The sequence below is a fragment of the Stegodyphus dumicola genome, chromosome 1, assembly GCF_044657685.1.
Source record: "Stegodyphus dumicola isolate Sdum_Otavi_A_Nest chromosome 1, ASM4465768v1".
Taxonomy (NCBI): domain Eukaryota; kingdom Metazoa; phylum Arthropoda; class Arachnida; order Araneae; family Eresidae; genus Stegodyphus; species Stegodyphus dumicola.
Genome location: NC_140768.1, coordinates 222507858 through 222521791, shown reverse-complemented (window position 1 = coordinate 222521791; position 13934 = coordinate 222507858). Strand labels below are relative to the sequence as shown.

The 13934-nt window shown below is 38.3% G+C and overlaps 1 protein-coding gene across 1 annotated transcript in view; it reads left to right on the top strand.

Moving 5' to 3' along the window:
• LOC118184848 (corticotropin-releasing hormone-binding protein-like) overlaps nt 1-13934 on the top strand; it is a 189327-nt gene that overhangs the window by 158000 nt on the left and 17393 nt on the right. The window contains exon 5 of the mRNA XM_085825994.1: nt 8138-8319. Coding sequence (XP_085682120.1) covers nt 8138-8319 — 182 coding nt within the window. The remainder of the gene's footprint in view (nt 1-8137; nt 8320-13934) is intronic.

Here is a 13934-nt window from a genome sequence, read left to right as displayed (position 1 = left end):
TACAAAATAATATACAGCCACAGATATTCTTCCAAATTCCCCCCTTTTCCGATTAAAGAACCGTAATTCGTCCATTAATATCACATGACATATCCCATGATCTCTCATTTCCCTCACACAAAATAATGCGTAATCGGAACTGAGTACTGCTCACATTATTACCAAAGTCCCAGGTACCATTATTACCTTTATCGCCTCCAAAATGTCGCCAAACTACCAGTTACCATATTCTAAAGATCAGCCCAGTTTTTATCAGGATTTGAATCATAATTAAGATGTAACAAATTACACACAGCAATAAAATCATTTGCAGTAAAAGTTTTAAGTAATTTTTTTTTTTTTTTTTTTTTTTTTTTTTTTTTTTTTGTTTCTTCAATATTAAAATCAGATGGAAAACCACAAAAGTTACGCAATCTAGCTCTATTATTTCGAACACCGAAAGTTCCAAATACAATTTGATGTAAAAGTTTAATTGACTTAGTAGGCCCAGTCTTTAAAGAATTTGAAATTCTAGGAATAGAATTTAAGGTAGTCATCTTAATTCACAGTATCGTAAAATACTATTCATATAAGTAACAATGTGGAAATAATCGAAACAAAACTTACTTCTCTTCTTTTGTAATATTCATCATGCTTCTTCCTAGGCTCATACCGGCCTGAGCGCCCAATTCTCTAGAATCGGTACTTACTGTCTAGGAATATGATGTTTGTAAACTTACTTCCGATGTGGCTGTCTAGGGGCTTGAAATGACTAATTCGACTTATGAATAACTGGAATATTTAATGAAACATAAATAGTTGCTACAGACTACAAAATGATTACATGTGTAGAAAGATGAATTTACATAGATGATATATACAGATGAAGAGAATCGACTGACTTTTACATGTAAATATCTTTCAGTCGCATCATCGTCTTAATGGCGAAATCGTCTGAATTCTATCATCGGAAAAGTAAAAGATTTATTCTCACAGCTTGTCGCGTATACCGATTATAATGGACGATGCCATCCCATATATATATATATATATATATATATACATACAGGGTTTTAAAGCTTTGCAGTTCTGTTAAATCAACACTATTTTTGATAAAATTTGCGAAGTTATTTCCTTTTATGCCTAGTATTTCTTACGATTTGATATTTTGTAAAACATACGCCCTTGTGAAATGGAACTTGATGGAACTGATATATATATTTTGTTTTGCTTGCAGTTTAAAAAAAGATAACTAATGTAGGGTGATAAAAATTTAAACAAAATTCTGCGTTGCCCGTCCAAGGAAATCAGAATGAAAAACGTAAAGTTACGTGACCGTTCGTTATGTGTTAAAATTCTAATTCTCATCTCATCTAATCATTCTAAATTCTCATCGTTCTCAGGAAATTTCAAAACAGGGGCTTTCATTAACGCTTGCTTTAATTTTTCAAACGCACGATTGGCTTCGGCCGTCCACGTGAATCTTCCCTTTTTCCTTTTTAATTTTAACAATGCTTCAGCAATAACTGCAAAATCTTTTATAAAAGACCTATAATATGAACAAAGTCCTAGAAAAGAAGAGAGCTTCTTCGCCGTATTTGGCGGCGGATACTTTTGAACAGCGATTATTTTTGATTCGTCCATCTCAATTCCTTTCTGAGATATTTTGTATCCTAAGTATTTTAATTCAGGGGCTGCAAATTTGCACTTTTCAACATTAACTTTTAGACCGGCCTCATTTAATAATGAAAACAACTCTCTTAAATCTTTTATATTTTGATCCAAATTATCACTAGTAATAATGATATAGTCTAAATATATAATAGTGGTCTTTCGTAGAACAGGCCTTAGCACAATGTCCATACATCGCTGAAATTTTGCCGGTGCCCCTGAAAGGCCAAACGGCATACGCAAGAATGCATAAGTGCCAGACTTGGTTATAAAAGCAGTCTTAGGCACATCTTCTGGTTTTACACCTATTTGAAAATAACCAGTCGTTAGATCTAACGTAGTCATGTACTTTGTAGAAGTTATGTTCCTTAAAATTTCTTCAATAATAGGTAACGGGTATACCGGATATTTAGTCATGGAGATTAGTTTACTATAGTCAATTGCAAAACGCCACCTTTTCGGATGTGTTTCTGGATAATCGTTATTTTTCTTATATAACACAAATGGGCTAGCATAACTACTTGAGATGGGCGTTATGTTTTTTTACGTAACTTATCTCGAATATGCCACTCTATAATTTATTCTTTATTTTTATCGTACCGATACGGCTTGTGGCGAACTGGCAGTGAATCTCCTGTGTCGATATTATGGTTAGTCACTTGAGTAAATCCGGGAATATCACTAAATAACGAAGTAAATTCACTTACCACTTAGCGAATTTTTTGTTGCTCTCCCGTAGGCAGGTGTTTGAGATTTAACGTGGGTGGTTCCCTTCTTTCTTCGAGAACTGGTTTCGTGGTCAGCTTAAGGGACGCTTGGTTAAAATCCAGCGTTGCTTCTGCCTCTGAAAGAAAATCTATCCCTAAAATTACATGTGCTTGTAGATATTTTACGATAAAAAACATGATTTTTACTTGCTCGACCTTAATGCGAATATACATTGACTACCAATAAGTATTTGGAAACCTGTGATAGAAAAGAAAAACTAACTTTATTCAAAATCAATAGTTGGTAGAGCCTCCACGAGAAGTAATTACAGCGTGGACCCTCCGGGGCATACTTTCCACAAGTCTTTGTATGACAGCTAGCAGTAGTTTCTTCCACTCGGCTTGGAGAAGACATAGAAGTTCCTTCACCGATTTTGCACGGGTAGTGCACCCCTGAATTCGGCGATGCAACTCGTCTCAGAAGTTCTCGATAGGGTTCAGGTCTGGACTCTGGGCAGGCCAGTCCATTCGATGAACTCCATTAGCACCATACCAAGCCTTGGTTAACGTCGAAACATGACAACTGGAATTATCGTCCTGAAAGAAACAGGGGTCCAACCTGTAAAACTGCCACAATGTAGGAGGCACATTGTCATCCAAAATAGTGCAGTAGGCATCGGAGTTGAGCTTACCATGAATGGGGACCAAGGGTCCCAGCCCATACCAAGAGAAACACCCCCATACCATAATTGCACCTCCGCCGAACTTGACTGTTGGCACATTTCATTCTGGCAGGAGACGTTCTCCAGGTAGACGCCAGACCCAGACCCTGCCATCCAAACGGTAAAGGGTGAACCTTGATTCGTCACTCCAAAGAACCCGTTTCCACTGATCTACGGTCAAATTTCGATTTGCTCTGCACCACATTAACCGAGCAGCGCGGTTGGACTTTGTGATCAGAGGCTTATGGGCAGCAGCACGACTATGAACACCAAGCAGATGTGCTTCCTTACGGATGCTAGCGTTGGCCTGTGTAAACTGTGGACAAGCTCATAGCCAGGATAACTGCAAAGCAAAGACTCCACACTGCGTCAATTGCGCAACTCACAATAAATCCAAAGGCACTAGCTTCGATACCACACAGCCGTCTAGTGCAAGACAATGTCAAGCCTACAAGGCAGAACTGTTCAGAATGAAATCAACGGTGCAGTGGTAGATGAACAGCAGGCTGTTGCATATCCAAGAACAGTACATGGTTTTGCAGTTCTTCAAAGCAACTTGCAACGCAGCCAAGCCGCAACTGTCCATGCAGCCCTGGTTATTCTAGAAAACAATGTAGATCTAGCCGCACTACAACAGTTTCATTCCATTAACAACAGGATCACAGGATTCAGCAACTTCAAAACTTACCATTCAGTAGGCAATCAAGCAGCCATCGCCTACAATGGTCCACTCAAGCCCCTGCTAATGCATAAAGGAGATTACACAGCTACTGTACAACTGGAAGGGCCTTATGGTCAGATTGCCATCACCAGCGTGTATTTTCCTCCTTCGCACGACATTGTCACTGCACTCCAGGAGCTGGAACAAGTCATGATGATTCCGACTAGGAATAAGATAATCGCTGGGGACTTTAACGCTGCTAGCCCTCTATGGGGTGCGCACAAAGACCATTCCTCCTGAGCATTACCCGAGGATATAAAACCTCGCCCACTAATGCTCTAAACGTGATTTCAGGACTACCGCCTCTGCATCTCTTAGCTCATCGCGAGAGTGCAATAGTGCGAGTGCTCCGACTCAAATAGACAATAAGTTTATGGGATAGGACTTATGTTTATACTGACTATGAGCAAAGCATTCCCGAGCCACCTTGCCACCCGGCCGAATTCAATATCTCGATTAACTGCAGGTCACCAACGTGGTTCAATGCCGCTGCAATCTACACCGATGGTTCCAAAGGAGAATGTGGCACCGGTAGCGGATACTGTGTTCTACTTGGGAGCCAGATCTTAAAGACCTGGGAAAGAAAGCTTAAGCACCACAACTCAGTTTTTCAGGCTGAACTGATTGCATTAAAAGCTGCACTTGTCTACGCACTGGAAAATAACTATTCCAGTATATATTCAGACTCAACCTCTAGCCTCCAGGCAATCCAAGGCAAATGTAGTAAAAATCCACTCGTCAGGGCCATACAAAAACTCTTACTAAGAACACCAAAATACTATAGGCCTGAACTCCAGTGGGTACCTGCCCACACTGGAATACTGGGTAATGAAATTGCAGATGCAATAGCCAAAAGAGCAGCAACTGACCCCCACGTTCGCACACTTGACGTGCCTCTCCCGGGTTCGTTCTTAAAAGCTGAGCTCGAGAGAGAATTACTTAAATGTTGGCAACATCTGTGGGAGACAGAAACCACCGGCAGAAGAGTTTACAGATTTTTTTCCAAAAGTCTGCCGCCTTCTAAAATCTGGCTCGTCTCACTTCACTCAGTATCTAACAGGACATGGTCCCTTCATGACTTACCTGCATCGCTTCAGACGACGCGAAAACGAGCATTGCTCATGCGGGATGGTAGGAGATCCGGACCACTATCTGTTCGCTTGCAGAGAGACCGCTAAATATCATCTTAGGCAACCAGTAGCAAACCACATCCATGCATGGGCCGAAGCTACTTCAAAAAATCGCAATGCATTGAAACGCATATGCGATTGCATAAACATTGCACGCATAATCTCAGACAGGCTGGAGTAATTCTCAGCCACCATCCTCGTCACCAGCACAGCCCCTGTATGCTCTGTACCTGTAGCGAACTAATTTTATCTTAAGTTAGCTTATTCGGCTTTTCTTATTCCCTGTATATATTTATCTTCTTGAACTGTAAACCTTGAATTATGAACCTTGAACTATGTATTTTGCCTTATTTTATGTATTGTTTCCACTGTTTTGCCTTTTTTTATTTTATGCATTGTTTTACTTTCTAGTTTTTTACTTCTTATTACTTTTAGTATTTGTAACCACCTATCCATTACTCTGTAAATATGTAACTGGAATTGTTCTTCACGCCCGCAATGCACCCTTCTTCCATCATGCACTATCGTCTTCGTCCAGCATTTGTTTGCACTGACCCCAGCAGTCGTCTTGAGCACAATATGTATTTATAAGTGTGTCTTTTGTTCAAGTTATTTCCGTCAGCGGGCTACCTGGCCGATATGCTAACTACCCAGTGGACCGGCTGCCTCGCTGTCGGTGGAAAGAAAGAAAGTGAAACAATACTCCCGGATGCCTATTGAAACTCCTCGCAGATGAGGGCCATCGGTTGGAAGCGATTCTTCCGAATTTCTCTTCACAGCACTCGTTGGTCTCTATCTCCCAGTTTCGTTGGTCTGCCGACTCTGGGCACATTCCGACAATCACTGGCTAGATATGTGCCTTAAGGATCGGCCACATTTGTGATCCCGATAATTATACCTTTCTAGAAATCAGAGAGCTCCGAACTGCGAGGCGTCTTGCATGCAACTAAAACCGATGCTTTTTCCTACACGATATATACCGGCGGAGTTCGTGGCGTACCTTAGGACCGCAGATATCGTCATTTGCATAGGTGTCCAAATACTTATTGATAGTCAGTGTGGAGTGGTATTTTACCTATGCATTTGCATCTTTCCCCCTGCGCTGCTAATACTGTCGTATTATCCGAATTATCTTCTGCCACACAGGAACACTGCGCGCCTGTGTCCAGGAGTGCAGTGGCTGGAATATTGTTTACCAAAACTTCAGTCTTTAGAAGAATCAAATTTTTCACAATAACTGTATTTAACTTAAAGGAAGAGGGATTTTCTTAGCCTTCGGATTTCCTCAACTTCCCGTCAGCAGAAATCCGTTTTAGTTTAAATCTTTTTTCTTCTTTTCCATGCCTTCCTTCTTTTTCCGCTGGCCTTCAGACATTTTTTCTGGCTTACTATTCAACTGTCGACGTTCGACGGTTGTTTTTGGATACTCAGGTTTCCTTGACCACTGATTCGACTTGCTTCCGTAGCCGTGTTCTTGCCTTTGCTGTGGTCTTGGCGCACCAAATTGGCTTCGTTGCTCATACTGGCGTCTTCTTTCAATGTCCGCCGTTCTACTTTCAAACTGGATTTCTAACTCAAATAACTCTTCCATTGTAGTCGGGTTTTTTAAATCAATAAAGTTTTGTACTTGGGGAAGTAACTTAGGCAAAATTACTTGGATTATGTCAGGATCCGGCCGGCTTCCATACAAGAGTTTATATACGTGTATTTTTCTTAAAATAAAGTTTGAGAGATTTTCAATTCGTTGCTGGTATATGCTGAAGAGTTCCGCTTCCAATTTTACACGATTTCTTAAGATAGGGAAGGCTTTTATTAAGGCAGTCTTAAAATTTTCGTAAGTATATGGGGGACTTCCCGGTTGACCCAAAAGGTTTCTTCCTATACATTTGAACCAATTAAGCGCTTGGTCCCTCAAAGCGCTGGTATCAAAGGTGACTTTCTGGAACTCATGGGCTGGATATAGCATGAAGTGGTCATCCAATTTTTCCAAAAAACTGCTTACCGGTGAGTTTCCATCAAAGCTTGCTTCTGGTTTCATCGATGCGCGCCTGGTCTGGACGATGTAACCAAATCCTTCCAGGGCGGCAGCTGGCATTTCTGGATTCTGAGCCGCTGCTGCAGGCACCTCAGGTTCTTCTTGAAACTCGGCCATGGTTATTCTTCTTCGGGCGCCACTATCAGGACTTGTATTCCTCTTGATTTGCTTTGGGAACATGAATGGTCCTGACTCGGAACTGGGAGCTTACTCAAGCTATGTTCAAGAAATTGTGAAGTAGACAATACAAGCAGGAAGGGCATACGAAACCCTTTATTTTCTATACTTTACAGGAATTTCCGAAACTTTGGAATACAGAGACCAACCACTTGTGGTCTGAACGTAAGAATATAAAAACTACTAACTAAAACTCTAACTAAAACTAACTTTGAATTAGTATACAAATGCCTAGCACTAAGATTTGCCTTAATTTAAAGAAAGGTACGTATGTAGTACGCCGAACTGCTAAAACTACAATACGTCTGCAATTATCGAGAGGGCTAAACCTCTGGCCTTGACGGCAACCAGCAACAGAGTGAAAACTCGTAAAACTACAATGGAATGCGGCTTGCTTCCAATAACTCCTTCCTCTCTCTTGCTTGGCAAAAAGCCACAACTTAAGTACTTGGCGTTAGCAAGACAATTTGCATAAATAAGTTAAAGCGTTTAATTCTGGCCGGAAGTAGAAAATAAGAAGTGATAGTAAAGATTTAAAATAAAATAAACGTTAGTAAAACTTAGGATCCTTACAATCCTACTTCGTGGTGTCGACGAGAAATCACCTGCGAGATCTTGTGTTCACAGGGTTGCGAGTTCTTTTTACCGGCTTGTGTAATGACGAAAGTGAACAAATCCACAAATATTTTCCAAAATATGGGGCAAAATCAACAGATCGTTAGCAAAATTAGCAAAGACTTTTGCGAACGAAACGTGGGGAACTTCAACAGATTAAGTGCCTGCCGTGAAACTGGAGGAGGACATATGCCGGATGTCATTTTTCAATATTAAAGTGAAGCATATGAGGAGATAAATAAAGAAACAAATATGAACTTTGACAGATTTTTTACTTTTTTTATAAAACTGCTCAAACTGAAAAATAGTGAAACACTTTGTAGTTTCATTATTTTCCAGATAGTTATTTAAATATAATAAATGTTATTGCTTATTTTCAGCTTGTAATGCAGTACTCCAAGAACCACAGGGGACATATACGTTGAGGAATTACAACAGGAAATCAAACTGCAGTATTTCTGTCATTTTTCCACTCAGCGTAAAGGTTTTAGCGGCCTCTGTCGGTGTCCAGAGTGGATGGCCTAAGCAAACGCTTGACTTCGAAACTGGACTTCTCTCAAAGGTACTAATTGCATAAATTAGATACTATAAATCATAATATTGTCCTCTTTCTATAAAGTTGAAATTTCTGCTGTTTTATGAAACGCAAGCTTCAACCTACTTGCTTCTCAATTTACACTGAGTTGAACATTGCATCTTGTATTGCAAACAAATCACTAATGTATATAAATTGTATTTTAAAATATTAAATGGAAACGTCTGATGTGCAGTTAAATTTTCCGATCTCTTGTTTCAGAAAATTATTGTACCTTAGAAGCGAAATAATTTTTACATTTGCTTTAACGCGATGTTGAATTTTCTAGAACCGTCAGCAGATATCCAAATATTCGCAACCTTCCGCTGAATTGCATTTTTAAATATGTTAATGTTGGTATGAGTAAAAATGTGAAGTTTCAAATATTCCTTAAAAAGGTCTGTAACAAAAAATATCCTGGATGTCGAATACAAGCCGGTAAATGTTACCAAACGAAGAAAAAAGTTTCGAAAGAATACAGCAGACACAGGAGTGCCTAAAAGCTTATGTGTTCGACACTTCCACCAGACAATAATAGCTATAGAAATGAATCCATTAGGAGACTGAAAATGTCACGCAGGTACTTTATACGAAGTTATGCCACGAGTTCCTGGGAAATGACAGCAATACAGTATTAAGCAACAGCGTTAATGCTATGTTGCGCTTTCATGTATCTTCGGTATATACTAATTGCATAACATTTTGGTTTGTTATATTTTCTGGTTATGTTAAATGCTATATTATTTTCTGCTTTCAGCAGATAATTTAGTACCATGTTTTGATTTTTTACAATTCAGGAATCAAAGAAAGACCTGCATACCACAGACTCTGTTGTAAATATTTCTAAAAATAAATTACAAAAGTAAGGAATAGAATAATTTCTTACATTGTCTAATCGGTAATGCCCAGCGTCATCATAGCTAATCCATAATCCATAAAATGAGGTTTTACACGAAAATTGTAAACGAACACATTTATTTTTGACATAATAATAATCGAATAAGATTTATTAGAATTTTATATTTATAATATATATCAAAAGGGTGTTCATGAATTACTAAGAGAGTTTTAACACTGGGGGGTCCTTATATGAAGGAGTGAGAAGGAAGAAGGAAGAAGCGAGTCACTCAGTTAACTTCTTCTATGGCGCACCTAGATTACATCTTCTATCGCTCTATTGACGTCTGTTCAACACTGCATACCAACAGATTCATGTACGGAATTCGAGTTTTTTTATGTAGTAAGACATTCCTTAAGATTATTTCTTGCAATTTAAGAAATATTACCACTAAAACATGCACTCGTTCTATGAAATTAAGGAAAGTAAAATCTATAAATATAATGATACCGTGAAAAAGAAGTCCATTTTACAAAACTCTCGTTATGAGTCACTGACAATAGAAATTAGCCAATACTATTTCAATTAGCTAATCAGAAATTCAAATCATTACATTCTGGTTTCGAAACGGAAGCAACAGGTGACGAGGCTATCATGTGTTATAAAGAAATTATATGATTGAGAAATACAAAATCTCCTTGCTGACAGTGGGTGGAAAGACACTGAAGTTTAGTAAATATTAGTATATAAAAATAACGAGATTTTATTTAGTACAGATCCTTGTGTCAACAAATACCATGTAAATATGTTACATTTCATTCAAGACATATACAAGGAGTATTGAAAGAGCTGTTTAATATAGATTTACTAAAGCTAAAATGGATATTTGACGTGGGGATTAGGAGAAAGGTTCTTACAAATTTTCCAAATGCTGTTTCATTGAGAGAATTTTCGCAAGAAATCGCGAGTTGAAATTCCTTTCTCAATGTTACAATTTTAAATTCGTGCATTCTTATTCATATAACATTGCAAAATTATTCTTGAACCTTTTTACTGTAAGATTTTTCAAAATGCTATTTCCTTCTTTGATATTCGATATTCCAAAAATACATTTGCTCATCATACAAAAGTTGTACTATGAAAAAATATTGATATAGCGAAAATTCACCTTTTACCTTCAGTACGATATAAGATGATATTAATTTCAAATGCACTTCGCATCCTAGTATTAAATATACGCCTGGATTCTAACCAGTGGAAATCACTTACCTCAAAGTTGGTTTGAAACGTTTGCATATTTTAAGTGCCTTTATGGAAATATTTCATTCTAAGAAACTTTACATTGAGAAAAGAACCTCTATAAGCACACTAAGCTTGGATAATATAGTAGTTCACGAAGTAGACAGATGAATGTTTATGAATAGTATATTATATTTATATTGCATCAAAAAAGCAACTATTTACTTGGTTTCTTTAATAATAATTTTGGACATATATTTCAAGTTACGGAGATTTGTTAAAAGTAGTTGCGGAGTTTTAAAAAATAATCTCAGCACTCTTGTTGTGGAGTGTTCTTTAAAAATAAAATCAAATGTTTTATTTGGGAAAATGTGCAGTAAACATTTAGAATTTTATCATACATATAGGCATGTGAGGATAAAAGTTTTTTGATGGTAGCATAGAAGGTATTGCATGATGAAGATTACGAACCTTTCCCTGATCACGTTTATCGAAGCTTATTTCATTGAATAATACTACTGTCGCGTGCGTATGGGTTTATAATTGATTGAATGCACATAGAACAGATGACAGCTTGATAATATCTGTTTTCCCAAAAGAAACACTTTACAATTCTGAAATTTTCCACACAAGTACTCGTACAGCTTTTCTCAGTATACACAACGCAACACAATGCAACACAACGCAACACAATGCCCATCTAAAGGACGAAGCTCGCGTGAAGATCTTTCAGTACGCCTAAGTCAGTTCTTTCTGTCTCCGGTCCTATATTGTTTTTCACCGGTCGCCGAAACATTTTCATTTTTCAATATTACCGGAAGGTATATACGGTTAAAGTTACACATAAGGACCGGGTACAGGTACAGCTACATATAGGGATAAATTATATAATATTATACAGGGACTATAACTAAATGTCGCCACATAGTCTTCAACATAGTCAACTACGAGGTAGGTTAAGAGTTTTTCTTACTTTTCCTAAGTATAACGCGAGGTTATCTTTTAATGACGTATCCAACAATGGCTTCGGGACTGTGGCTACTCAATACTTTTTTTTTTATCAACATGTGCATAGGTTCCTATTCCTGGTTTCCTGAGCAAATTGTACACGTTCTGTATTTTTGTATGACATGCTTCTCCCTAGCATCTGATAACATTTTGTTTCAGTATCAACCTTGTATGATGAGACGTTTAAGGTTAAAAAGCTTCCACAAGTCTATATCTTATTCTCCAGGAAGCGCAATAAATTTATTAATGTATTTTACTGTATATTTGAATTACCGTGTTTTTGTATTTATTACTGTATTTTTGTATTATTATAGAGCTGTTATTCCCGAAAATTCTAGAGATGATCACTCTGATCATCGCGACAATTTCAGATACCCACGATTTTGACAATAAGATAAGGAATAGGAGCTATTGTTTATATTCCTAGATGCCCTGCCTAATTAGAAAGGGCCTAACACAGCGGTACACTAAGATTAATGGTTTAAACAAACATGTACAACGCTAATAGTAACTTCCCACGTTAAAAAGTTTCTGTGGACATTTCGGAAAGAGGAATTTCCGTACAGACCTTTAGGATTAATTTAGATTCGGAGAATTATTTTTTCCTTGTCCCGATTTCTACTTAACAGCTGTCATTATATCGGGAAAGAACCAAGATTAGAAAATATTATAAATTTGCCTTTTTTTTAAGCACCTAATTTCTCCGTTAAAATTTTCTTTTATAATATTTTTAACATTCCATTTTTTTATTAGTGACGCTTTAACCGATTTTTTAATTGGTTTACTAAAAAAAACAGAATGCTTTTTATTTCTAGCTTTACTTGAAATAGCATATAGTACTATAATTTCAGCCATAGCCTGACTCCGCTACATCTAGTTTTTTTTTTTTTTTTTTTGTTTGTTTATTTGTTTTTGCGTGTGTGTGTGTATGTGTACAATTGTAATTCCAGCCGAAACCGGAATATAAGACGAGGTCAGATATTTTATATTGCTATACACTGACTACCAATAAGTATTTGGACACCTAAGCAAATGAAGATATCTGCGGTCCCAAGGTACGCCACGGCCTCCGCCGGTATATATCGTGTAGGAAACAGCATCGGCTTTAGTCGCATGCAAGTTTCCTCGCAGTTCGGAGCTCTCTGATTTCGAGAAAGGTATAATTATCGGATATCACAAATGTGGTCGATCATTGAGGGACATATCTAGCCAGTGATTGTCGGAATGTGCCCAGAGTCGGCAGACCAACGAAACTGGGAGATAGAGACCAACGAGTTCTGTGAAGAGAAATTCGGAAGAATCGCTCCCAACCGATGGCCCTCATCTGCGAGGAGTTTCAACAGGCATCCGGGAGTATTGTTTCACTGAATAGCATCCGTAAGGAAGCACATCTGCTTGGTGTTCATGGTCGTGCTGCTGCCCATAAGCCTTTGATCACAAAGTCCAACCGCGCTGCTCGGTTAATGTGGTGCAGAGCAAATCGAAATTTGACCGTAGATCAGTGGAAACGGGTTCTTTGGAGTGACGAATCAAGGTTCACCCTTTACCGTTCGGATGGCAGGGTCTGGGTCTGGCGTCTACCTGGAGAAAGTCTCCTGCCAAAATGCAATGTGCCAACAATCAAGTTCGGCGGAGGTGCAATTATGGTATGGCGGTGTTTCTCCTGGTATGGGCTGGGACCCTTGGTCCCCATTCATGGTAAGCTCAACTCCGATACCTACTGCACTATCTTGGATGACAATGTGCCTCCTACGTTGTGGCAGTTTTACAGTTTGGACCCCTGTTTCTTTCAGGACGATAATGCCAGTTGTCATGTTTCGACGTTAACCAAGGCTTGGTATGGTGCTAATGGAGTTCATCGAATGGACTGGCCTGCCCAGAGTCCAGACCTGAAGCCTATCGAGAACCTCTGAGACGAGTTGCATCGCCGAATTCAGGGGTGCACTACCCGTGCAAAATCGGTGAAGGAACTTTATGTCTTCTCCAAGCCGAGTGGAAGAAAATACCACTAGCTGTCATACAAAGACTTGTGGAAAGTATGCCCCGAAGGGTCCACGCTGTAATTACCTCTCGCGGAGGCTCTACCAACTATTGATTTTGAATAAAGTTAGTTTTTCTTTTCTATCACAGGTGTCCAAATACTTATTGGTAGTCAGTGTATAACTGACTGTTATTAACTAAATTAATTAAAATTGAGTTACATCCTTTATTACTTATTTTGTTATTTATTATGTTATGTTTTCTTGTTTTACTTTTGATTATTTTTCCTGACTGTCTGCCATAGGATGCTTCGGAAAACGAAAAGCCGTTTCTAATTCGCGTGAATTACACATTGGTAGTCTATTTCATAAACCGTTACTTTAAGCCTTAATAAATTCTCTGATTTTTTTTTATTGATGTAATATACTGAATCCTCCTAGATAAAAATTCTGCTGCTTGCTGTAGGTGGTTTTCCTATCCCCAAACTAGCAAAAAATGAATAATTAAGTCTAAATGATCATTTCCAAATTTTATCAAG